The 26,005-nt window shown below is 34.1% G+C and overlaps 1 protein-coding gene across 1 annotated transcript in view; it reads right to left on the reverse strand.

The window, feature by feature from the left end:
* Positions 1–1,622: 1,622 nt before the first annotated feature.
* Positions 1,623–26,005, reverse strand: part of LOC116337664 — a 63,122-nt gene continuing 38,739 nt past the window's right edge. The window contains exons 4-13 of the mRNA XM_031762419.1: positions 25,614–25,691; positions 25,195–25,296; positions 15,142–15,252; positions 11,045–11,178; positions 10,647–10,749; positions 9,796–9,891; positions 6,523–7,028; positions 6,217–6,386; positions 6,064–6,127; positions 1,623–5,978 (exon numbers count right to left, since the gene is read on the reverse strand). Of these exons, the coding sequence (XP_031618279.1) occupies positions 2,238–5,978; positions 6,064–6,127; positions 6,217–6,386; positions 6,523–7,028; positions 9,796–9,891; positions 10,647–10,749; positions 11,045–11,178; positions 15,142–15,252; positions 25,195–25,296; positions 25,614–25,691 (5,105 nt within the window). The 3' untranslated portion in view covers positions 1,623–2,237. The remainder of the gene's footprint in view (positions 5,979–6,063; positions 6,128–6,216; positions 6,387–6,522; positions 7,029–9,795; positions 9,892–10,646; positions 10,750–11,044; positions 11,179–15,141; positions 15,253–25,194; positions 25,297–25,613; positions 25,692–26,005) is intronic.

A 26,005-nucleotide genomic window follows, 5' to 3' on the forward strand; every position in this document is an offset into this window, starting at 1 on the left:
GAAAAATTGTCTTTGACACATTGCACTTTTTTGTTTTGTTTTTAAAGTCATTTTTATTGAGGTGAAAATTAAACATGCACAAAATTATAATTTTAAGCGAACACTCTTAGATTTGTAAATTTCATTTTAATTAATTTTTTAGATAGTTCTTCTTTTGTTCCTATCAAATTTTCGTGAATTTGATAAAATGTCGTTTGTTGTTATGTTCATATGCTATGCCTAACACAAAAAAAAAACTATCTTAATTCGAAAGACTTGTCGCTCGCAGGAATTGCATCAAATCCTAGAAAAATTAGCGCGCCAAATCTACTATATGCTTTTTGTAGACTAAAAATAATCTTAATGAGTCTTACACCGAAATTCGACTTCTTATACACTATATTCTTCATTTGAATGCAAAATAGAAACGAGATATCTCATCATGTTCAACAAATCAATAACAAAATAAATTAGATTTTTTTTTGATCAACAATATACCCGAAAATTTGTTGAATAAATTATTATATATGTATATTTGCATCTGCATATAATTAATATGTTCAAATTTTTTTAAAATAAAAACTCTTAAATACAATGTTTTTTTTCCCTCTGACTTTGTATTCGAGTAAATACTAGCAGAGAAAAAGGATAGAATAGAAAAGAAGAATGAAATTTGTAACAAAATAACGTTTTATAACTTATATTGACGTAAATAATTCATTACTAGTTTTTTACTATATGTTCGACCAAAACAAAGTTAGACGGTTCGTGTCGCGATTTTTTATTTGTGAATACAAAAAAAGTCCGATTTGAACGACCGTGATAATTTCGATACAGGTACTTGTGAAGTTTTGCAATTTCAAGTACTTACACTTTTTTAATGCTTCTTATAATTTTTTAAAGTTTTTTTTTTGTTTGAAATTTCAATAGATTAAGTTTATTTATTTTTTACAAATGCCTTGAAATGTGGCCGAAAAAGAAATCCAATTCATGACTCTGTCGCATATACTGTTCCATAAACTAGAAACAATATCAATTGCAACAAAGTCATATAGAGAACCTTCATCATTGGATATTATTATTTTAAAATTCATACGTGATTCAATGTGTATACTTGAATAATTAAGAGCTAACATCTTTTACTATAAATTTAAAAGAGATTTTTTTTAAATATAAATGAACAAGTTGAATTGCGTTGAGTTTTTTTGGAATTATAGCTGCAACTGGCTATGCTATATGTTCTCTATCGTATAAAATAAATTAATAAAACTATAAGCTAAATTTGAATGTTCATCATAAATTGACGACTGTGTGTCAAAAAATCGTCATTAAACTCGAACGAATAAAAAAAAATAAACATTTTTTTAAAGCGAATATTTTAAACTATCATTGAAAACCGGCTTCTTTGAAGCCAGTAAATCAACGGTCTAAGACTAAAGCCATGAATTAATATTGCACTTCCGGCCATTTCCTTATCACAAATCCTAACTTATACCATATGCTTAATTGCTAAATTGATTGTTTTTGTTTTTAAAGATTTATTGCACGTTTAATATACAAAACAAAAACGAAATTTGTATGGGATTGCACGTCTATTTAATTAAAATTACTTATACAATTAAGTTTTATCAATTTTTAATTTGACAATTGCACCATTTCGACCATTTTTTATCATTTATTTTATACAGTTTTTGTTCGTCATTTAAATGTATTATTTCGGCGTGAGAACAAGATAAACGAATCAATGTAACTCATGCCGACTCGTTTTTTTTTTCATAGCAAATGTACAGCGCTAAAAGCTAAATATGTATATGTGTATAGGTTTTTTTTTCATAAATTGATTTAAAGAGCGTCGCTTTGTTGTTGAGAATTTAAAGGGCGTCATTGACAAACATCTGGTTATCCATTGACCTAAGTGTGGAAAGACATGTATGATGCCGAATGGTGTTCTTAGATGTATACCTATAATGGTTAGATGCAATTTTGATAGAAAAAAAAATGCGTCTATTGCATTTGCTCCCTTGCAACCATGTTTCAATTGTTAAACGAAGTTAACGTGTTGATTTCGGTTGAATCGAAAAATTCGTTCCCTTATATTGCAATAGTATTAGTAATCGTTATTTCTAATGACATAAATATATTTGAAATATAATCTGTTTAGAATATATAAATAAAAATGGCAGTGTTTCTAAATTAAATGTTCGTCTCACATTCTCACGCTCTTTTCAATCATTCATTTTAAACTGCTGCAATGTTGTTCAATTGTCGTCAGTTAATTTTCGAATATTTTTGAAGAAAACGGAATGTGTTTCAATACTTTCGGCGCCTGATTCGCATAATTCGTCTGCATTGTATTCGCCATCACTTTCAGATGACATGCCGCTGCTGTATCGATCATCATCAGACGATGAATAAATGCGCACCTTGATTGCGTCGTCTTTATCGATTGGTATTGCCTTTGGAATGAAATCAATGAGTTGAGCCGATGGCACTGTAGCACTAATCGGTGCCGAAATCATTGGTTTTGTAATTTGAGGTTTCGGTCCATGTTTTGCCGATGACACCGAATTGCGATCGCTTTCCGAATTTTCTTTTATATCTTGCATGCGATGCAAGTATCGTTGTCGCCAATCTCGATCATTGCTACTGCCATTGCATAATGCTGCTTTGCTCGTTGATGGTTCCGGACAATTTTTATCCATTTTAAAATTGAAACGAGCGTACAGATTTTTCTTTTGCGCACGTGATTCATTTGAATCGGCACTGATGTAACCGTAATCCATTTCAGTTTTATTTGGTTTTTGAATCATATCCGATGAACTGGACGACGGTGTACGCGATAAAATTTCAATCGATTGTTTATCGCTGGATGCCGTTGTGATACTATCATCACATGTACTCATCGATGCAATACCATCATCTCGATCGGTTGAATCGGTGAATGTTGCCATTTTATCCACTAAATCATATTCACCACGAATTTCGGTTTTTGTATGTCCAGTGGCCGTTGCATTGTTTCCACCTTGAAATTTTGATGTTGCCATATTGACGAACTTTTTCCATGCATGCTTTAAATCCTTTGATTTTTTAACACGATCACGTATGCCTAATGCAATTTGCATGCCATTTGTTGGTGGTGAAATGTCAACGTGAAACACTTTTGTTGGTGTCATTTGATTCAATTGCGGATTAAACGTGCTTGTATCATTGGCCAATTCGGATATTAAATGTTTTGTATTGTCAATGATTTCGGTTGATAAATCGATGTCTTTGAGTCGCAATGATTTCGATGAAATGATTTCAATTTTATCCAAATCTTCGGATGCACCAAAATGATTATTCAAATTGGCCTCTTGATTTAAATTCGATTTATAATAAAATTTTGTGCTGCCCGTTTTCAGTGTGCTCGTGTCACTGTTACAATCGGATGGTTGTTCGGGACGTAATGAATGAACGTCACTCAAATTCATGTATTTTGGATTATTTTGTAATTCACTGGCGCGTCTAGCTTCCAAATTATAAACACCGGAGCATTTTGATGTCTTTCGTACCTGCGAATAGGCTTGTTTCAGTGAATTTTGTTCCGAATGTGGTTGTGGTTCCGAAATGCCAGTTATGTCAGTACTTTCACTAGTACTACTGCTGCTCAATGTTTCGCTTATAAAATGCACGTCATCTTCAATATTTTGAATATTTTGAACATTTTGCATTTTCTTATCAATTACACTGTTGACTATCAAATCATTGTTACTCCGTTTGTTTTTATTATTAATTGTTAAATCATCGTTGGGCAATGCAAACATTTTCTGTGCATTTTTTTCGTTGTTTTTAATATTGGCCACATTCAATGGAACCTCATAAATATTATTCGAATCAAGTGGTATAATGTCAGGCGGTAGAATTTTCTTCATATTTTTATCAAGCGTTGTTTGACGTTGTCGCTTTGAGTGTCTTGCTTCAAGCGTTAAAATTCGACCATCAAATTCATTTTCGGTTAGACCTGGTCGTTGTTTTAAATTTTTCTGATTTTTCGCTTCGTAAATCTCTCTCAAGCTGCTAAAACTCTTTTCCAAATCATTATTGTTCATCAATGCACCAATTTCCGATAGATAATTTCCTAAACTGTTGCTTTTAAATGAACCGGACGATCGTAGCACAACCTGACTATCGTTGTTATTATTATTATTATTAAAATAGCTCATATCTGGCAACGATGATAGATTCGAATCCATGAATTCTTTGTTCGATTTTCCTCGATTCATGTATTCATTTGCTTTGTACTGTCGATTTGGCCAATCGTTTATATTTCGTTGATTGTTGGGAATATCTTGAAATCGTTCGGATGGCATTTTCGGTGTGTTATTGAATTTTTTCGGTTTGCGATCCAATGTGTCCGGCTCAAATTGATCACTATCGGTGGATATTTCTTCATCAGTTGGTTCATGTTCGACTTCAATGGTCATACTCCCATGAAATGGCGTGTTGTACATGATACGCGGCTCTCGTGATGATTCCGATGATCGGCTCGATTGCAAATATGCCTTTGATACGCTGCCAATGTCTTCATAAATTGATGGCGGTTTTGGTTTTTTCGGAAAGTTCCGAATTACTTTCATTGGATCGCCGTCTTTTCGATATCCTTCGACCCGATCATAAACCGTATTACCGATTTCAACCTCTTCCTCAAGTGGTAATGCTGAACTTAACGATGGACTTGGTTGACTGCTTAAATCGGAACTATTATTTGAATGCGGCGTTATTGAATTGCGTATCATTTTATTTGTATTTGTTCGTTCCAAACTGTCCGTTTCGTAGTCGACAATTAAATAATGTGGTGATTTTCGATGATAAATCGGCGAATCGGGTTGATATTGTTTTCGCCCCAATGTATTGCTATTGTAATCGGGCGGTGGAATTAATGTCTCATCATTATCATACGAATTGAAACGTTTGCGTGAATATGTGCTGCTTGGATCATCATAGTCTGGTGTGGGTACATTTAAATGGCCGTACATTTGATTGGCCGGATTTTGGGGTGGAAAATCTTTTGTAATAGCCTCATAAACCATGTCCGGTACATTTTGTAAATTTTTTACCATATTTTCTTGAATCAATTGCGCTGGATTTGCATATTGATCCAAAACATCGAAACGCTTTTTCGCTGATGATTGACGTGATTGGCTTGAATTACGTCCCGATTTACTTCGATGTGATAATGATGGTGAACTCAGCATAAATTGTGGATTATTATAGATTTCACTACCCAATAACGATAGACCATTGTAAATATCCGTATTTTCTAACAAACTGGCCGCTTTTAATTGAATCGCGTCCGCGTTTACGTTTGTATTTTTAACAATACTGTTATTGTTATTACTTTCAATGTTAATATCGGATTTGAATACTGGCGCCTGTCGTTCGGGTTGCGGTTTCATTTGCTGTGAGTCTTTCTTTAGGTAATGTGAAATGATTTTCGGTGCCGTTGATGGAATTGGTGGTGCCTTACGTTTCTTTGAATTTTTACTGCCCAGACTATTTTCTTTGACCGTATCACTGTCCGAACTGGAGCCACTATCATTTTGTTTCGCATTCGACGACGGACTATTATTCACTTCGATCGTACTAATGACGGTTGCTTCAACTTTTTCCGTTGTTTGTTCGGTTTCATCAGTGTCGCCTTCTTCTAAAATGTTACTCTCATGCTTTGATACACCCTCCAACCATTTACGAATGCTATTTCGTTTTTCGCCGCAATTCTTGCAATTAACGCCAGCTTTTTCATTAGCACAGCCCGAACAACCGGCACACGATTTTTTATCGCCTTTGCTCATATTCTGTTGTACCAACGATTTTGAGCCGTTAGCTGCATACATATTTAGATGCTCTTCGGGAATCATTGTTAACGACGGTTGAAAACGTTTCGATGCCATTTTATACTTTGCCAATGTAATCACTTCACGGATCTTTGACAAAAATTCAATCGCCGCCGGCGGTGGAGACTACAAAAAATGTGGAAAAGAAATTTTTAATTAAAATCAAATCAATTTTCAAATTTGATTTAATTTATTTTAAACAATCACATACCATTAGTAAATGTGGTTCAAAATATGCCGGATTGAAGTATAGTTTTCGGCGCATTGTACCAGATCTGAAAGAAATGACGAAAAAATATTCATATTATTTTTTTGCAAACGTAAATTAATCATTAAAATGTAAAAAAACGTCCTGTCCACTTACACGATAGCTTTCATATTTTCTAATTTGTCTTCAGTTGTCATGTCTTCGATAATCGATACATTTTCTTCGGGTAAACATTCTGTCTCTTGAGTTGGACTTGGTGTTGTATTTTCACACCCATCGCGCATCTGACCACTGTTTGAACTGTGCGAATGTGAAGCATTTTGCATCTAAAAAGGAAAAATAAATTACGAAATAGTACTCAATTGAGAAATAAAATAAATAATATATAATAATATATAAATATATAAATTATATTTTCTCTTTCTTAAATCAAACAAAATTGTGAATGGTTAAAAAACTTACGTTTTTAAGTAATTCATGCGAACTAATGTGTTCTTCGCCACATTCCGAATTCGAGTTTGACATATCGCTGATGAATCCCGAATTATCGCTAAAATTTGGATAGTGTTTTAAGAGTGGATTACTTTTAATAACGCCTTGTTCTTCATTGCCAAGCCCATTCAATGACATATTTCGATTTAAATTCTTATGCCGATCGGGCATTATTCCACCCGTAATTGAACCCGATGAACGATCATAGGTGCTGCGATTGAAACCATTTCCAAAAGTCACTTCGTCGTTTTGTTGATATTCGGATTTTCGTTGTGGCCCATCGTTGTCGTTGTCATTGTTTGATGTTCGGGTTTTGTATCGTTTGACATGAATATAGAGAAATACCGAAGCCACATAAATCAAACCCAAAATCAAACTGCATATGGCAATCAGAATATACTCCTTCGCCGATAGGCCATCTATTGACGCGAGTGTGCTTGAAGTGGATTCTGATTGGAATGACACTTCTGTTACATCTAAAAATTTCAAATGGTGGAAATTGGAAAACATTTTCTTATTAGAAATGAGCGGTTTTATTTGGTTCGATTATTTCTTATAAATGGAGATTGAAGGTAAAAAAATAGAAAATCGTAATTTTCATTTCTTTTAAATCCACATCAATTGGTAATAGTCGCATAGTTCATTGAAATATGGATTGAATAACCTTGGCGATCGTTGAACCGTATTTATATGTATGTCCGTGCTGTAATCTAAGTCGTGATTGCATTGTCCAGCGAAAGTCAATGGTTATTGCAACCAAATACATGTATTATAATTTGGTTTACATTTGTGCCTCATTAAGATTATTATCAATTCACGCATTTAGCAGAAAAAAAAGAAAAATGCATGCACGCGTCTTTTGTTAAACAGTTTGACTTATTTATTTCAAATTTGTCATCATATTTTACACTCTCTTGCTATCGGCTGCATCTCAATTTGAATTGCGACACATTTCTTCTCTCTCTCTCTCTCTCTCTCTCTCTCTCTCTCTCTCTCTCTCTCTCTCTCTCTCTATCTATCTTCAGTTAATTGGATATATGAATCCGGTTTGATAAGCATAACAAACAAACAAAAAACGATTTAACACGGCTACTTTGTGTCACGTTCAAAAAATTATCTTATCACTGCATCAATCGTGTTCATCGTCGTTATTCATGATTCGTTTGATGGCGTGAAAATTTACTTACATAAAAACGTTCAGCAACAATAATAGAAGATTATCGTCAATTGATTATTTAACAAATGTGCTGGTAAACCGCCAGTCCGTTAAAATAACATTTGTTATTATGGCAAATTTCAATTGATGTTAATGAGTTTGAAGTTATGAAAACCAAAAATAAGCAAAGACCAAAACAAAAACATTACATTTTTTTTTGTTAGCAGTTGCAAAATGTAAGCGGTGCAAATTGTTCCTCGTGCATTCCTCGTGTCGGAACGATTCTTGGAAAAATGTCAAATTTTCAAACAAAAATATGCCAAAACTCTACGAAACTAAATATCTCATGATGTGTCGAAATGCGGCTGAAGTCTTTTGTCGAAATGCCGACGCTTCAATTAAATTAAATTCAACGTTCGTGTGTATGTTTGCATTTATTCGTACACAATCTTTTGTTATTGCGTTTTTTCACCACTCTTCTCATTAACAATCGTCAATTTCGGAATGTGAAAAACTTGCGGCAGTGTGAATAGATCATTGTGTACATTTGAATTTTATTTTGCACCATATGTGAGAGAGTCAGATGTGCGATGACACATTGCTCTCTCTCTCTCTCTCTCTCTCGCTCTGTATTTTTCTTCTTCATTTCATTGCATTTTAAAGATTCAATTTATGATTTTCGCCACCATGTGCGCGCCTCATGCATATGTGTTTGTGTGCCTTGGTTCGAGCGAAATTTGCACAAAATTCACACGTTGATAATAAACTGTCTATAGCATCTACGTGCGCGCATCATATAAAAACAAATCAACAAACGGTTGGAAAAAGTGTGTGTGTTTTTGTTTTGTTTTCGCCAATAATGGTACTTAAACTGAACGCGAATTCAACCTGAAAACAATGTAAGCAAAAAAGATTTCTACACAAATCAACGACGGTAAATATGGTAGCAATGACACATTACTTGGGAGGTGAAATGATGCACACGAAAAAAAAAAGTGAAATCCAATATATATAGAGAGTGGTGTGTGTGTGTGTGCGTGGTGTTTTCTTCGTGCGCAAAAAATCGAATTGAATCATTTGTTCGGGAATGTAATGAATGAAGAACGTGTTGGTTGCGCTTTGTCTTATTGTTTTGTTATGCGTTGTCTTGTGTGTGCGTATATTTGCAAATCGTTAGTCGTTTTATATCCATTTTCCATTCGTGTACCGATTGTTGTTGATTTTTAATTGATTAAAAATGTTGCTTTGATCTTTTTGTTTCTCTTTTGCCTGACTAAAACTGCATGAGAATTCCATACCACACTATCGCGCGCACACACGCGCGTACAACTGCTTTATTTTAAGACCAGTACCAACGATTGCGTTTTGAGATTGAAATTTAAAATTCCAATTTTGCGACGCAACCGATTCTCTTTTTTTTCGTTTGATATCTTCGTCTCATAGGCAGATGCGTGCACATGGGGATAAATGATGGCGATTTACAGTCGCGATACTTAGATGTAGATCAGGCTTACAGGCGAATAGCAAAATTCCGTATAAATGTTGTTTTCTATTGCGTTCCCATTGAATGTTTGTTTGCTTGTATGAATTCCACATAATTTTAACTAGGATTAAGGTTAGCCGTTTCAAGTCAGGACTGGACGTTCCAAATTAGTGAGAGAAAAAAAAGAAGAAGCAAAAACCATTTTTGAAATTAAGGCAATCGATGAACTGAAACAAGTCCATGTATGTGGCATTGAATGACCAGCTCATCCCGTTATTATTGTGAATAGGTAAATGCAGTTACTCTGTTTATCTTCGGTGTTGTGTGTGAAAGAGTGTTTTTTTTTATTTTATTTCGTTGTTGCTCGTACATATTTCGATTGAAATGCGCAATGCACCAGTCATATACATGATCACGTCGAATGAGTCCGTTACAATGTGCACGGTACAATATTTAGCCCGATGGATTGAACGCATAAAGACTACACGAGAGAGAGAGAGAGAGAGAGATGTTTTGTGCAGAATTGCAATTGCTGATCGCTAATCCAATGCCTGTCGATAAATCGATCTTTATAACTAATTTTACCAATAATGTCAATACTTACTGTTAATATGTTTAATCGGCATTCCAGCAACGCGAAATGCAACGCATGGCGTGAAGATGTTTTGTGTAGATTTTACTGATTTCATTGCGGCCCGATCTGGAAACAATAAATTTTAATATTAATTGGAATTGTTGAAAGTATTCAAAGATGTGAAAACAAAACGAAATCCATGAAGAAAAAGAAGAAGTAAAAAACGATCCGAAACGAAAACACGATCACATTGACACTCAGAGCAGTGCAGAGTTCCAAATGAATTGGCCGAGGCTTTTGTTTTAACATGCATCTATGAGTGCTGCACAGTGTGGGTGGACACATGAAAAGCAAACCAATTCCAGTTTCAAAAATGCAATCGTTTTCGATGTTAAAACTATAAACAACACAAAAACTAATATTATGAGTTTTGAAATTGCGATGATTTTTCCAGTTTTATGGTCATTTCTGTTGGGGTTTTCACATCATTTAAACTTGAATGTTAACATCTTTTTTTCGTTTTGTTTGCGCATTCAATGCAGTCTATTGCCACTACTATCATCATCTAACCGGTGCCATGCAATCGTATGGTTAATTATTTATTACACAAGTTGAGACAGTAGGAGTCGTAAATTTGATGTTTCTGTTTGAAATTGTGGCCCGTAATTTATGTATACATTATACAGGAAATGTACAGAAAGAAGAAAAAATAAGCGGTTGTGTATGTGCGTCTGGCAACAGCAGAACCACCAGCAGCAAGCTTCATTCGCGACCACGATGACGACATGGTGATGCTCACCAAATTTACAACAACAACAAAAATTCCAAAAATGGGAAGTGGACAAAAAAATATGCATCTGAAACGGAACAATTTCTTTTACCTGTTATATCATTATCGATGCCTATAATTGTTTCACGACACATCAATGACACGAGAATTAGACGACCCTGCATCTTAAATCGCAAATCCGATTCACCAAGCCACTGCCAAATAGAACAAATTGCGAGAAAAAGAGAAAAAAAAAACACAAACAAAATGTATAAATTAACTATTTCGATCGCTTGTTATGCACATATATATTGCATTGATCAAACATATAGTGTACAGCTACGGCCCTTTTAGTTAGACTACTTATATTTGCAAATATTTAAGCTTCATTTAACTATTTGCCATTACCATTATTTGAAGCAGAGTTGAAGAAACACAAAAAAAAAGTACATGATCAATCGACTCTATTAGCTGAATAGATTGAGTATTTATTTTATTTTTTCGTTTTACCTGCAAAAAGGTTCTGCCTTCATCTCGGAATAAACGAAACGGAACATCTAAATCGATCGCATTACGTAACTCCGTCCATCCACTTGTTGTTAGATACTGTGCTCCAGATACAGCACATATTGGCGCTTTAATACCTGCAATATACACACACAAAAAAAAAACCAAAATGGACATGAATATTCGACGATGCAATTGTAAACCAAATCGAGATGCATTTCTCGTTACCAACATTTTCCTTTTTGTTTCAATTGATGCAGCAAAACAGTTGCTGCATCGATATTACAGTGTTTACTTGTTCATGCTGTTTGCTGCCAAACCGAAGATTTATTCTCAACACACATTTACAGATAATAGGCACAACCCAATCGCACTGATTGTATCGACGAATTAATTTGCAAGCAAACAAATAATAAAATAAACAAACAAACAAAAAAAAAGACTCCGCTTGAAGTGGATCTCGTGCTGAACATTGTGGATGCCGAATGGTGTGGTATTTGCAATATCGAAACAAAGCGATGACAAGATGCAAACACAATGTAAAAAAGAATTCGAAGTTTGTTTTATTTCAGACCGGAGAGAAATGGGACGATGTTGATTCCTTTAAAAGGTACATTCAATTTATGTTTGTAGTTCATGCGAAAAAAATAACAAGGAATTAATTGAGTGCCATAAATTCAAAAACAGAAATACGATTCATTGACTCGTCAATTTCGAATTGACTGCAAAAATGCATGGATTTTATGAAGAACACACGAAGCCGAAGTTTCATAAATAATCGACAATTAGATGGTGATGATGATGAAGAAGAAATTGCAATGAAGTTTTCCATCAAAGATGAAAAATTGAATTTCACACATCAAGAACATTATGTGTTTGATGTCAAAACAGTTGGCTACCGTAACGAATCATTATTTATTCAACGTCGATTTTTTTTGTATAGCGGAGCGTTTGACGGGTTTCGCGTCTACAGTTTTTTTATTCATCTTATTCGTCTCACCTTGGCTGGTGAAGGAAACATCAAAAAACAAGAATTGGTTCGTAAATCTTGTGTATATGTGTGTGAAGGTATTTAAAAAAACGGTTACCCGATAGCGTGTTCGCTTTCAGGAGATTTGCTTATTTATTGCTTATTTAAGATCGGCTCAGCATTTTAATAGATGAGAAAGGAAGAAGATTATGATAAAAAAAGCAGCAGTGACAAAAAAAAACATCTAATCAGCGAAAAACAATAATAATTGTATGTAAGTATAAATGAGAAATGGTGTAAAGAAGCAATAAAAAGCCATTGAAGAAAATCCGTCGTTAATAATGATCGGGAAATGGCACGCGATTCAAAAGCATAACTTTAACGTAAATATTAGGAATTCAATGCACACAGACACACATAGAAAAACGGCCACAGACATTTTCTTTTTATTGTTCACGAACGAAGATGGGAATGCACGACACCAAGTAGCCATTGGAGGAAATTAAGCGAGTCGCAAAGAATAAATCGTTTATTTTCAAATTAATTAGCATTTTGTTCGTGGTTGGATTTTTTTTATTGGTTCCGGGCGTTGGCTGCGCGTTACTTTTTATTTATTATCCAATCAAATAGAGACTTTAGTCCAATTAAATAAGATTTTTGTTAATCGAAATAAGTGGCGTTTTTTTGATGAATAACTTTTTTTGGTTTCGTTATATAAAAAATGAAAAAATATGAAAAAAATGCAAATGAATCGAATGTTTTGTTACATGGAAGCCAAATAGATGAATGACATCAAGAAATCATAATATCGCACATGTGTACTTTGGTGATCAATAGCTCTATAGTTTGATAAATCAACACAACTCAGACGAAAAGAAACAAAAATTCGCATTTAAAACGTTGATCGATCCAGATTCTTTTAAGAATTGCAATGTAGGTTATTCGGATAACTGTTCTGAAAATAAAAAGACTTTCAAACAATAGGCACATTTGTTTTGCAGCGATTAAATAACACTCATTCATTGTGTAAACAAACAAACGTAAGCTACTCCATTCTGATTTTGATCACTGGATTATATAGATCGATAAAAACAAATTTTATAAACCAAAATCAACTCATCAGCTGTGAGAAAAGAAAATTAAAATGTCACCCAAAAAGCGGTGCGATTTTATTTTAAATGTAAATTTATCGTTTGCATTCACTTTAACCGACTTCAATTCAAATGCAAATGCGAAGATGTGCATACATCTTTACCGTTAAAGCATCTTCAAAAAATTCAAGCTAATTTAAGTCAGCCTTCGAACCCTTATCGAAAAATAACATCTCTTTCTCTTTTCGTTTCTCCGGCTTAAGCTTTTGTTTCGTAATTTAATATTTACAACGGTTTGCAAAACAACGAGAACGAGACAGAGATAGTGTGATAAAAACGAAGCGCAACCAGAATGAAATGGAAAGAAGAAACAAACAAAAAACCTTATGATTGCTTGTGATGAATCCGTTAATGAAATGATGTGCACGATATTTGATTGAAATTGAGTGGTCAATTTACAGATTTTCAGCGCTCACCTTCGCATTCATATCTGAATATATACATTTTTTTTGTTGCGGAACAGTGAATAGATAAAAATAAGATATGATCGCCTTCTTATGTGTTCATCATAACAAAGAGCAGGTGTAATAAATGACAAAATGATGGAGCTGATGTGATGGCGAAAAATTTATACAACGATAAGACAAACACTTATCGTAGGAGTGACGTATTTATTGTGCTCTATCCAAAACTGTAACATTCAGAGGTCATCGAACATTTGGTTGCTCAAAAAAATCAATGATTTGTATAAAATGGCGCTGAAAAAGAAAACCAATCAACAAACACTTAACGCAAATATTATGCATTGAATACAATGATTGTCATTTAATGTAAACAAATGGTTGAACTTACAGTCGCTGAATTCTATGAATCCATTCAACTATCGGCATGCGGTTGAACAATTTTATTTTTCTTGGAAATATTTAATTTACACTTGATCAGCTTGATTTACCGATATATTCATTAGATAAAACTCACGCCGACCAAAAATTCGTCGATTACACGCTGAAACTACAACAATTTCTAACTACATTATGTGCGGACTATTTCAACAAAATATATTGCTGAAAAACGAACAACCGTGTTGCGGTAATCGAAAGAAGGTAATTTCAATGTTCGATCAATTGAAATCAAGTGTAAAGAAGATGTTGAACTTTACGTGGTGAGAGACCCGAAATAAATGAACTCACATTGTTGATAAATAATGAAACGCGACCAATGTATTGTCTACTGTTCGATGTGGATTGGTAAATATTGAATTTGAGTGAATTTATGGCCGTGGAAAAAGTACCGAACGAACGAACAACAAGCAAACGGAAAAATCAATGGAAATGAGAAAGCATTCTCGAACAATTGAAATACTTTGTAGAAAATGAACGATTTTCAAGCGTTTCGCCTTTTTTTTCTTCAAACCAGCCAACGTGGAAACCCACGTAACTTTTTTTTATGAAATTCATTTCACTTAACAAAATACCGAACAACAAATTCCACAATATTCTTTTGCAATGCAATTTTAGTGAAGTTAGATCATAATCACGGATTGTAAATACTTTAGTCATTTGAACAAACGATTGAGAAATCGACAATTATCGCGATGGCACATAAATTAACGCATTTATGTCGATTTTAAGTCGCAAATACCAATTGGCCGAAAAAGAAGAGAATCCACCACAATTTGTGATATGCAAACGATGCACATTCATTGCAACGACATCGCAAATGAATTTGATTTCAAGATATGGTTTGGTGTGTGTTTGTGCTGACACTAACATTTCCATCACTTGCAAATACATCATCGATACAAATGAGTTTGCTAATTATTTAAAATCTACACACAACGATGTAATCTGGACATGATCATCATTGATTGCTGTTATTTATGTCTATAGTGTGTGTGTGCTTAACTACAAATTGGAACTTACCTTGAAAGCTAATCTTAAGAGAACATAACATCAATGAAATGGTTTCCAGTTCTCGATTCGCGTATGGAAATTATTTTAATTTTAAATTGTTTTTTTCTTAAAATAATATATACTTACTGTTGAGATCCAATGATCTTGAGGGATGGATGATTTGGCCGCGTAATGGCAAGAATACAAATGGTATTTTCTCCGACGTCGATCCGCTCACGAACGGTGCCAACGTACATTCTGTCACACAAGCACGCATACAAAAATAATATGGTGAAGAAATAAAAGAAGGGGAAAAATGAGTAATTTTTTTTTATTGAATATCACGGTTATTTAGATGCACATTAATTCATTTTCGTCGAATTTAAGCGAACGTTTGCATTTGCTGTGTGATAATTTCGTTTATTGCCATACTTTTTAAAACTAACGAAATGAAAACCATCAAGAGAAATGTGGAGAACAAAAAAAAAAAGAAGATCGAAATGAGTGTAAAAGTTCGAAGATGTGCACAAGTTTCATTTTAAATGAAATTTTTATTGTTTTTCTTCACTCAAGTGACAATAAAAACGGCACCGAAAAAAATGTATGCGACAACGGCGTCTTGCACCTGATTGAGAGACACAACGTGGCCCCGATGGGTGAAATAAATAAGGCAATATCATTTTAAGTCGATATTCGTGGTCAAATGCTAAAGTGATTCGTGAGCTACTAATTTTATAGGTATGGAAGTTCTTTTTTCTGTACGCAATTCTCAGATGCGCGGCAATGTCATGTGAACGCTATAAAAACATTGTTCTAATGGACGCATTAAAATCAAACAATTTCAATCCAAACGGTTTTTTTGCTCTTTTCTTTTGGATCGTTTCCAGAACGATGCTGGTGAGTGCTTCAACTTAATTGCTATAAAATTAAATTGCACGACATTTTGTGAGTGGAACAAGTGGTTGATATCGAAATAAGTACCATTTAATGCAATTAAATATCAATAAAAATCGAATTTGTATTTTAATTTTATTCTCTTTTTTTTCGGTTGATTTGTATGTGGCCGGTTATGTGACCCGTTGTCCAATAATTTAATAAAATTAATGATAAACCATCGTCAACCATTTCAAAACTGTTCATTTCAAAAGAACAAAACAGTAGAAAATTTATGAATGAGAACATTTTTTTATCACTTTTAAATTGCTCAATATTTGCGTAAATTTTAATGCTTTTTTCGGTTTTTTTACTCACAATTCGACGTTACCTTTTATCCTACATGGACATTAATCTGCGGTGACTTTTTATAATAAAAATCTTTGATTTATATAAATTTAAAGAGAAAAACTTCACATCATTATAACTTAGTATAAAGTCCTAATTCCAGAAATAATCGCCCATAGAAAATTGGCTACTGTTTCAAGTCGATTTGTTTCCATTTGGTGTGTGTGTGTGTTTTTTTGTTCTCGATTAAGAAATGTTCATCGGTCAACGGTATCGGGGCGGTGTTTTTCGACATAAATAAAGACTAAATCTTTGGTCTACTCTACGAAATAAAAGTGTTGAATTAATAATATAAATTCGTTTGGACTGAATGATTCGCATTGATTGCACATCACCGACACCCAAGTGCATTTAATCGGTCTGTGGACTATACACAGACGAACGTATTTCGTTAAATTACATCTATTAGATTTTGTGTAACAATTGTTATTACTTGTGATTAAATTCATTGTTGTGTGTTGGTGTGCGCTTTTTTGTTACTTCCAAAGATTATTGCTTTTACGAAATACTTTTTTAAAATTATTTTATGCACGTCTTTTTGATTCTGTTGATGCCGTCATTTTTTTCTTTCTTATAATACCTTTTCATAAGTATATACATAATCGAAAGAAGCCATTTACAACAACTTTATTGTATAAAAATGGTTATTTTTTTCTTTCTTTGATCGTTGTTCGAACAATCAAACAGTTAGATTTTGATGAAATGCAGATGCATCCATAGCAATTTCAGCCAGTCTTTCATTTCGATGTTGTACGTTATGTTATGCATCCGTTTCATTCTGACATTTCATAGATAAAAAAAAAAAACTAGGTAATTGGCATCGAAAAACAACAAAGCCGTAATCGATTGCGTAAATAATGTATGCAGTATTTTTTCTGTATTTAACCATTTTTTTTTCTCTCTTCATCTCTTTCGTTTTCCGCGCGAGATGAAAACACAAACGAAGCCGTAACTTTAATGTGTTTCTTTTTCCTCTCCATCGAATAGAAATGATTAATTTTTCGCCGTGAAATGAACGTGAGCGAATATGCAAAGTGAATCGTGTGTATGAACTCTCTGTTCTATAACTCGTTCGTGTTTAGTTTCATCGTGTCAAAAGTCGTTCGGTGTATGATTTCATTCTTTTGTGTATTTACAGTGAAAAACGAAACCGAGACGAGACTCGGAATTCATAATCAAACTGCGCAGCGATTTTGATCGAAATCGAAGCAACAATAAAAACGAAGAAGAAATGAAAATTACCTAACGTATCGAATCATGTGAACACACAAGTGTTCGAAATGAAAGTATATATCAAATTTTTTTTCCCTGTTAGTTTCTCATTAGAATTAGATCGTTTGCCATTATTTGAACAGGGTATGTGCATCAAATGCTCGGGATTTTACTTTTTTCATTCTCTCTCTCTCTCTCCTCTCTCTCTCTCTCTCTCTCTCTCTCTCTCTATGTGGCGTTCAGTCCGACTACACTTTATTTTATTGATTTTTTTACACTTATTTCAATCAATGGAAAAAAGTGCGTCGACTCACAGTTAGATTATTTATTCGAAATATGAGTATAAAATTCTTGCATTAATTCGTCGATTTATCGTTTTTTTTTTCAAGCAATGCAACAATTTTGTTGCGGATTTAATCGAGGAATAATTCAGTAGAAAAAATTGTTTTATGCAAAAGGGAAACAGTGAGATAAATTGAATCATTAGAATAGACCTAAGGCACGCGAAACACGTGTTGAAATGATGTTCACATGAAACGAACGAAAATAAAATTTTGCAGTTCATTTCACCGAAGGCGATTTGGTGTGATCGAATGCCACATCGAAGTTATTCAGTACTTCAATAATTGAACATTGCGTTTCCATACAATGTAGCTTAAGATTTGTTTAATCTGTATATTTTCACATCAGATTCAAATGCGGCTGTCATTCAAGTTTAATTAAGTTTTTTTTTTGAAAATTAAGAAATCTAACTTAAATAATTCAAAATTTGTACAAGATTTTAAACGAAAAACATTGTACTGTCATCCTGCGTTAGGTAGACATTAAAACCTCAATAAATAAAGTTAAATGCACCATTTTCAAAAAAAATTGTAAGTAAGATTTCTGAAAATTTACTGTATTTTGTTCGTTTAATGGTTTCTTCTTCCTCGAATGGACTTTTTTGTTTCACCCAGAATCTATCAACAACGTCTTCATTTCATTGTTGGTCTGATTGATGAACAAGAACCATAAAAAGTGATATCTTTGATTTGCATGAGCAATGAATAAGAAATGAGATTAATGTGTTTCGCGTATGTTTCTTACATACGCTACTTTTTCGCTTCATTTTCTGAAAATGGAAGTAGATGGTTTTTATGCAATTAAGCGTGTGGTTTTTTCTCTCTCTATTCGAAAATCTGAATATTCCTCTCTTTGAGATACATTTGGTTTGCATTATCAGTCTAAATAACAGACTCGTATTTGCACGGGATCTTGTTTTTTTAATAAATAAAACGTTCTATTTTCCCATAAATGCAACAAATCTGCTTCATTGAATTGAAGCATGGCATTTGGCCAACTTGGCCAAGTTCCATTGGTTTTTGCATTTTAAAATTGTTCATTTCGAACAAAATGTGTAATTTAATTACGATACTTATATGTTTTGTTGTAGCCTGTGGGCATAAACTCGATAGAACGAACAAAGAGATTCAATAAAAATGAGCAATAGTCCATTGATTGAAGTGGTTCGGTTATAAACGAGCGTATATCTCTGAACGAAAACTGCGAATTGACTTTGAGCGAAAGCTGGTTCATTAATTTGCGTAATAATTTCCCGATTTTACAATCGAAAATATAGCAGCAATAGAATAAACAAATAATTCAATGACCAAATCACGCATGCGTCAGGGTGTGTAAGGCGATTGAAAGTTTTCACTTGACCAATTTGCAAGTGATCGACTTTTTTTTTCTTACTTAAGCTTCAACAATGCGAAAATTACTTGAAACGAACACAATCTCAATTATATACTTGCCAATGTATTGGCGTACAATCAATTAATACGAAGACCAACAACCATACAAAATTGTAGTTATCGATGCAGTGACGAGAAAAAAAGAGACGAGAGAGAAAACACACGATCCGCCCAAAGTGCCATGATTGAAAGAAACAATTGTAATTTACGCACGCGCATTCCAATCGTCATCACAAGCCAGTCTATTCATTTCCACCAGCATATTTATTCTTCGCACATTTCAACTCTTCCTCTCTCTCTCTCTCTCTATTTTATTTGCTGTTCAATCATATCACGTGCATATGTGGTGAATGCAACATGCTTACCATACCAAACGTTAAAGCCTTTTCGTATTGTCGTAATTTATATCTAAATGCATCATTATCTCTGGTTAAATGTTTTATAGCCGGAAAAAAAGTTTCAGTTAGTGACTAATAAGAAAATTTATTTTTGATTCTTGTTGAGATGAGCGCAAATAGCCGCACATAGATCCCTTATATCTCTCTTTCTCTTGCTGTGTCTGATCGCTTTCGATGTTGGTTCGAACCGCTCATTTTGGCTTTGTTTGTTTTGTCTACTTTTGACAACGCCTGTTGATATTGCGTGCATTTCGCATTACTTACCGATATTTATAAGGCAATAGATTTATTTAGTGGCTTTTTACGCAGTTGTCGTTTATATCTTCAGCTGTGGCTGTGGCCGTGGCACGTTGTTGATTTCATCCGTATGTCTGTGTGTGTTTGTGGTTGTGCATGCCAATGCAATACCGATGACTTGTAGGCATGAGTTGGCAGCTAGTGTCGCACCAGAAGCATACGAAAACTTCTTGATTTATTTGACAGTAAGTAAATTGTTTCGCGATTTATATCTCTTTACCTTAAACATTTTATTGATGATACCATTTCGATTGGTGCCTCGGTGCCAAGATCTATCTCTTTCTCATTCTCTCTCTCTCTCTCCTTCTTTGTCCATCTTCTGTACATCGCCGTACATAATCATCTATAGCAGTAAGTATATCCGTATGTAAATTCGTCGTTTCGCTTTTATTTTTTCACTCTAATTGGCTTCATTTAATATTTGTAGTTGCATTTGTTACAGTTGTTTAAATCACTTGAATGTATTTATGTTGTGTAGTTTACATACGGTGTGGTTTTGTTTTTGGAGCGTCTGCTCCAAAAGTATCTAATCACAAGCAAGAACCTTTGGATGTATGCCATTCAGCATACGTTGTCGATTTTTGGTTAGATTTTGTAACATGTTTTTCTTGCGAACGAGTGGACTGTTGATCGCATGTGCGACTTAATTCTCTATTTTCTGCATTGCCATTGAAGCACATTTTATGCAAATCGATCACACAGAGAATTTGTTGTTTTGTCAATATGTAAGTAGACTGATGCACATTTACTACTTTTCACAGCCAATTGCGTGTGCGCACACACACACATATCACATAAATCGACGACACAATAAAATAATATGGTCGTAGATTGTTTCAAATTAATGAACGGTTTTTCTTTTATATTGTTGAAATATTTTGATTTAATTTCTGTGTAAAATTCCTTCAAAAGTGAATGATAATAATAGAAACTGTGTGTGCGCATTTTTATTTAGATTGGAAAAGAAATGGAAAATACGTTCCTAAACAAAGTAACATTCTTAAACTAAAACTAATTCATAATGACAACAAGCGAACAAAAAAAAAATCGAAACAATTTACCCATGAAAAATAGCGGAATATAAAAACGATTTGCTTTGCAGCGATGAAAATGACCCTTTCCAACTTATATTCAATCGAACTGTGTGTATGTGTGTTTGTGAGTCCAACAGATCGTGTGATCGTAATCTGAAAGAACGACGACAAATGCTCTTCCACTCGATGACTAATGGTTAAGCTCAGATATCTTAATTTCCTCGAGCATGCATTCAATGCCATGGAGTTGTCATGGAGTGCAAATGTAATTACGTGCAATTCTGAACGATAGTCAAAAGGCGGCATGAAATGGCATTGCCAAAGGTAAGACAGGCACGCAGGCATATTCTCAATTTCATCATCAAATGTATGAAAGGAAATTTAAAGTTTGATAGAAATTAACGGTCATCTTGATTGTATGCTTTACCTGCCTCCCCCCTCCCTCTTCAATGACAGCGAGATTACCTCATTTCAAATGAAAAACTTTAATAAACCGAAATTAGAAATTAATTATCGCATCAAAGCAAGAAAAACGAAACAACGGGCTGACATTATTTTGTATTCAAGAGACTTTACTTCTGCGTCCACCGTCCATAATATTTATGAAAATGACTAGATCAATTTTCAAAATGAATATTCATGTGGCATTTTATTCCAGTTTTCCCAAGAAATTGAATTACACCAGTAAATTGGCAGAACATTTCTTCACTTTTTGTTTTGCATCATTTAAATTTCTCCGAGCAGCAATTGCGATTTGGTCTCTTTTAGATGCATGCTGAGCACTCGGCTAAAACAACAAATTGTCGATCGCAAACACACAGCACAGCACAGAACGATCAGCGAAAAATGATATGGCAAAACGATGTGTTGTGGTTTCGGATGTAAATGTATGGTTCAATTAAATAATAACAATAAATACACATCGCAGGTGGTATTTCGATGAATTCCAGTATGGTTTCGTTAGATTTGATTGCAATTTGTTTTTTGTTTTTTTTTTTTGTGTTTGTAGTACATTTGCCATATGGCAATGGGAAAAATGGCTTTTGATTCATGATTATAACCATCAAAAATAAAGAGAAACAAAAGCATATGATTTGTGTATGTGCGCGTGGCTTGCACCAAGTCGCACTGCACACACTGTATGCATCATTATCTGTGACGATGCACTACACATTATGAGTTGGACTAGTGTTTGTTGTTTCACTTTAACACCGATTAAAAACAATTGCACCAAGTCACTTCCATATGAATTCGAAGATCCTGTTCGCCATGCACGCTCGTTTTCACGAAATCACTTTGCAAGATTTTGCGTAATCATATATTCCCAATAGCCACTTTTTTGTGTGAGCATGTACTGCGCGTGTACATTTCGCTCTTTTGTTTATTCGATTAGGATTAGGCGATAAATTTGATAAGAATCTTGGGCTGGAATTACACGTGCAATTTTGTTGAGTGCGCACGGGCCCCATAAAAAAGTTTCCGTTCTCTCTTCTAAATCCATACAGGTAGTGTATAGTAGTCAAAAGGTGAACCATAAATGGCGAATAAAGCAAAAAGATTTAATCGAATATTAATGTGAAAATCGATTTGTTATATGCATGTATTTTGTAAGTATGAATACTTGTCTGCTGGTTTTGATGGGCATACCAAGCTGGTTGTTTCTTTTTTCTTGTCTTCTCATTTTGTAACGTTTTCTTTAGCGCCCACAAAACAACGGTCTGATTGCAATTTGTTAAAATGATTGAAATATACGACACGGCGGCTGTTTGGCTGAGATTTTTCGCTTGCCGTTCCGTAAAATATTATTTACATTATATAAATGCAAGCCATAAATTATGGCCATAGTTTTCTATATTTGAGGCAGCTACTACTTGGCAAAACAAAAAACAAACCAAAAAGAGAACCCGAAACCTCAGACAAAGAAATGGAGGAGATCACGATAGCTATGTTTATGGCGTTGTCAAAGTATCACTTGCCATTCTTCGACACAAACAATATTTTCCTTCATTTCTGTTATTGTTTCGATGTGTAAAGAAAATAGTTTCTCTTTGCGCTGGCAAAATCATTTGGTTTAACCCGTTTTGTTGAATAGCCGTTTTGTTGAATTCTGTCTCTTAATCTATCTCTCCGTCGGAGATCACATATTGCGTATTTATACGCAATATGATTTTTCCACACTGACGATGTGCTCTCTCTCTCTCGCGAGCGCATTGCACATTTAACCGGTAATCTGAACATATCACTCACTATCAAATATAATTTTTGCGTCTGACATTTGCATCGTAATCAAATGCAACGGTTTGCAAACAACACACGGGGAGGAATCGGTCAACGGTTCTTTCCGTACAAACAAAAACTAAATCTCCGCTCTTTATATTCGTAATAAAATATAATCAAACACAAAATGAGTGGTATTTATGAACATATTCATTTTATGACTACGATTTGCTGGTGAATTGGCTCTTTTTGAATGCTTCCGAAAAAAATTATAATTAAACATAGATTTTTGCGTGTTCTAATTCTGGAAACACAATTTTCTATTCCATTGAGATTAGAGAGTTCTGAGAATGTTGTCCTCCTGTCTATCATTCACATGCTGGAGTGGACGATACACAATTGGCAAATATGTGACACAGTTTCGTTTGCATTGTTCTACACGAACGAGCGTGTGCTCTTTCATTGTACGATGTGTTTAGAGTAATTTGTCGTTTTGCATTGTTCTTCATCATTTTTTTCTTTCAATCTCATTTCACAGTGATTGTGTGTTTCTTTTTTGTCGTGTTTGTACTTTGGCTGCGTGAGAAAACATATGTCGACCTGTAAATTCTTTGGCATAAACTGTAATACTATATTATTGTCAGCCGAAAGGCATGATTAGAAATGCTGTTCTGAATGAAATTCCGAAACATTTCACACACACTCACAAAAAAAAACTGAGTGGGCAGAAACGCTTTTCTTTTTATTTTACAAAGAATCACATGCACGCATCGCTATTATCACCGTTCGCAAAAGGATTTTCTCAATGAATTTATCTATTGTTCGTATGAAATACAGAAAACAAAACAAAAACTTGGCATTTTCAGAAAATTGGTGAAGGCAAATGAATAATAAAAAAAACACACAAATTTACAACTGAATCGAGACAGATACGCAGAGAGAATCGAGTGCATAATCATCGAAGTATAAGATCGCATCAATTGAAGTTTAATATTGGATGCAACATTCAGCGATGAACGTAACCAGAGTGAGAAAGAGAAAGAGCTCTGTGGTATGTTGATGCACATAAATTGTGCGTAAATAATGCTAATTTATTAATGATGTTAGTGGTGTCTTGGGAACTGGTCCAATTCTAAAGCCATTGTGCACATTGAATAAATGCGCACTGGTGAAAAGACAAACATGACATAATAATAACAGCGTATGTGTGTCTGCACTCTCTCTCTCTCTCTCTCTCTCTCTCTCTCTCTCTCTCTCTCTCTCGCCAGCCATCGAAAGCGTTGCCGCCGAAACTTATATTTATTTATGCATTGCATATGTAGAAAATTGAGTCGTTGCGTATTCCATTTGATAAATGTGTATTCTTATGTTGATATTATTTTTCTCTTTCTGTCTCTTCATCTTTCAAATATAATTTACTCCGGATTATTCCCTGCAAATGAGTAATTATTCCATTTTAAAATGGAAAATAAACTTTCAATAAGACCAATTGTTGGATTTCATCGTGTTCAAAGGTTGAAAATCTAACTCTATCTCTCTATCTATCTCTCTGGCAATAAAAACGCAGTCGGTGTAATTTACTTAATCAACGCACACCAAACACGATATCAAAATTTATATAAACACTCATTACACTTTCAAAGCTTTTTCGCCTACATTTCGTTCTTGTTTTCTTTATTTTTTTTGTCTACTCTATCTTTGTTTCTTTCGCTAATGTGAAGGAAAAAAAAAACAAATCATATATACAATAGTTTCATTTTCACTTTTGTGATTTTAATTTTGTTTTGTGTTTGTTGTTAAATTTTTTGAACTGATATACTCACTCAACACAGAGTCATGAGATGAGAGTTGTTGGTTTTAATTCAGTTCAATTTCAGGTTTTACTATTATTTTGTATAAAAAAAACCCATTAAGATTCTTTGGTAACATGTAACCAAATGTTTGTTATATGATAGGCACACACACTAATCGTTTTGTTCGCGAAATTCTTTGAATGAATTGTTGTTCAATGCAATACTTATTACTTACCATGAATGTCATCAACGCAAATGTTCAAATCCTCACGAAATGCATCCAGATGAGGTAGACACTGGCAGTTGCAGTCATCGTTTGTTCCGTGTTTTCCAATATCTGAAAATTTTCCCATGCACACAAAGAAGAAGAAGAAGAAAATCAGAAAGATAAATTGTAATGTCAGTTTCGGTGATGATTTCAAGTGTTAAATTGTACATGTCCACTGATAAATAATACCGCTACTTGTGCGGTGTGCATCCCACAATTAAGATGATGCGTGCATAAATGGTGGATAGTGCAGAGTATGACGTAGCGAGACTGTGCAATGACACACAGACCTGAAGAGTGTTCGTTTGCAATCAATGCAATAACAACGACACGACGACAAAAAGAAGACAACTACAACAAGAATAAAAAAGCGGTTGATAAATTACCTGATGCATCGTTACCGTTGGTGCCAGCAGTTCCGCTTGATAGGCCAACACATGTGTCCACATCGCATTTTGATTCATCTAAACCCATTTACAATGGAGAAAAATCGATCATTAACTCTTTACATATTATGTTGTTGTTGTTCTTGTTATTTCTACTTAAAAAAAAATCCTGTCGTAACAAGAAAGTAATGCAATTCTTCCCCGTTTTATCGATTAAAATCAATTGAATAGATCACTTGCTGAGACCGAGACATTGTTGAACACTTTCAAGAATTATTTTAATTACGGTTATTCATTGGGTTCACTTTGTTGAACGGAACATTTATCATTCTCTTTACACTCTTTGTACATGTGCATATGTCTATTTTCCATGACATGTGTGTGTGTGTTTA

Source organism: Contarinia nasturtii, unplaced genomic scaffold (assembly GCF_009176525.2).
Source record: "Contarinia nasturtii isolate CC-2019 unplaced genomic scaffold, AAFC_CNas_1.1 Cnas_scaffold_285, whole genome shotgun sequence".
Lineage (NCBI taxonomy): Eukaryota > Metazoa > Arthropoda > Insecta > Diptera > Cecidomyiidae > Contarinia > Contarinia nasturtii.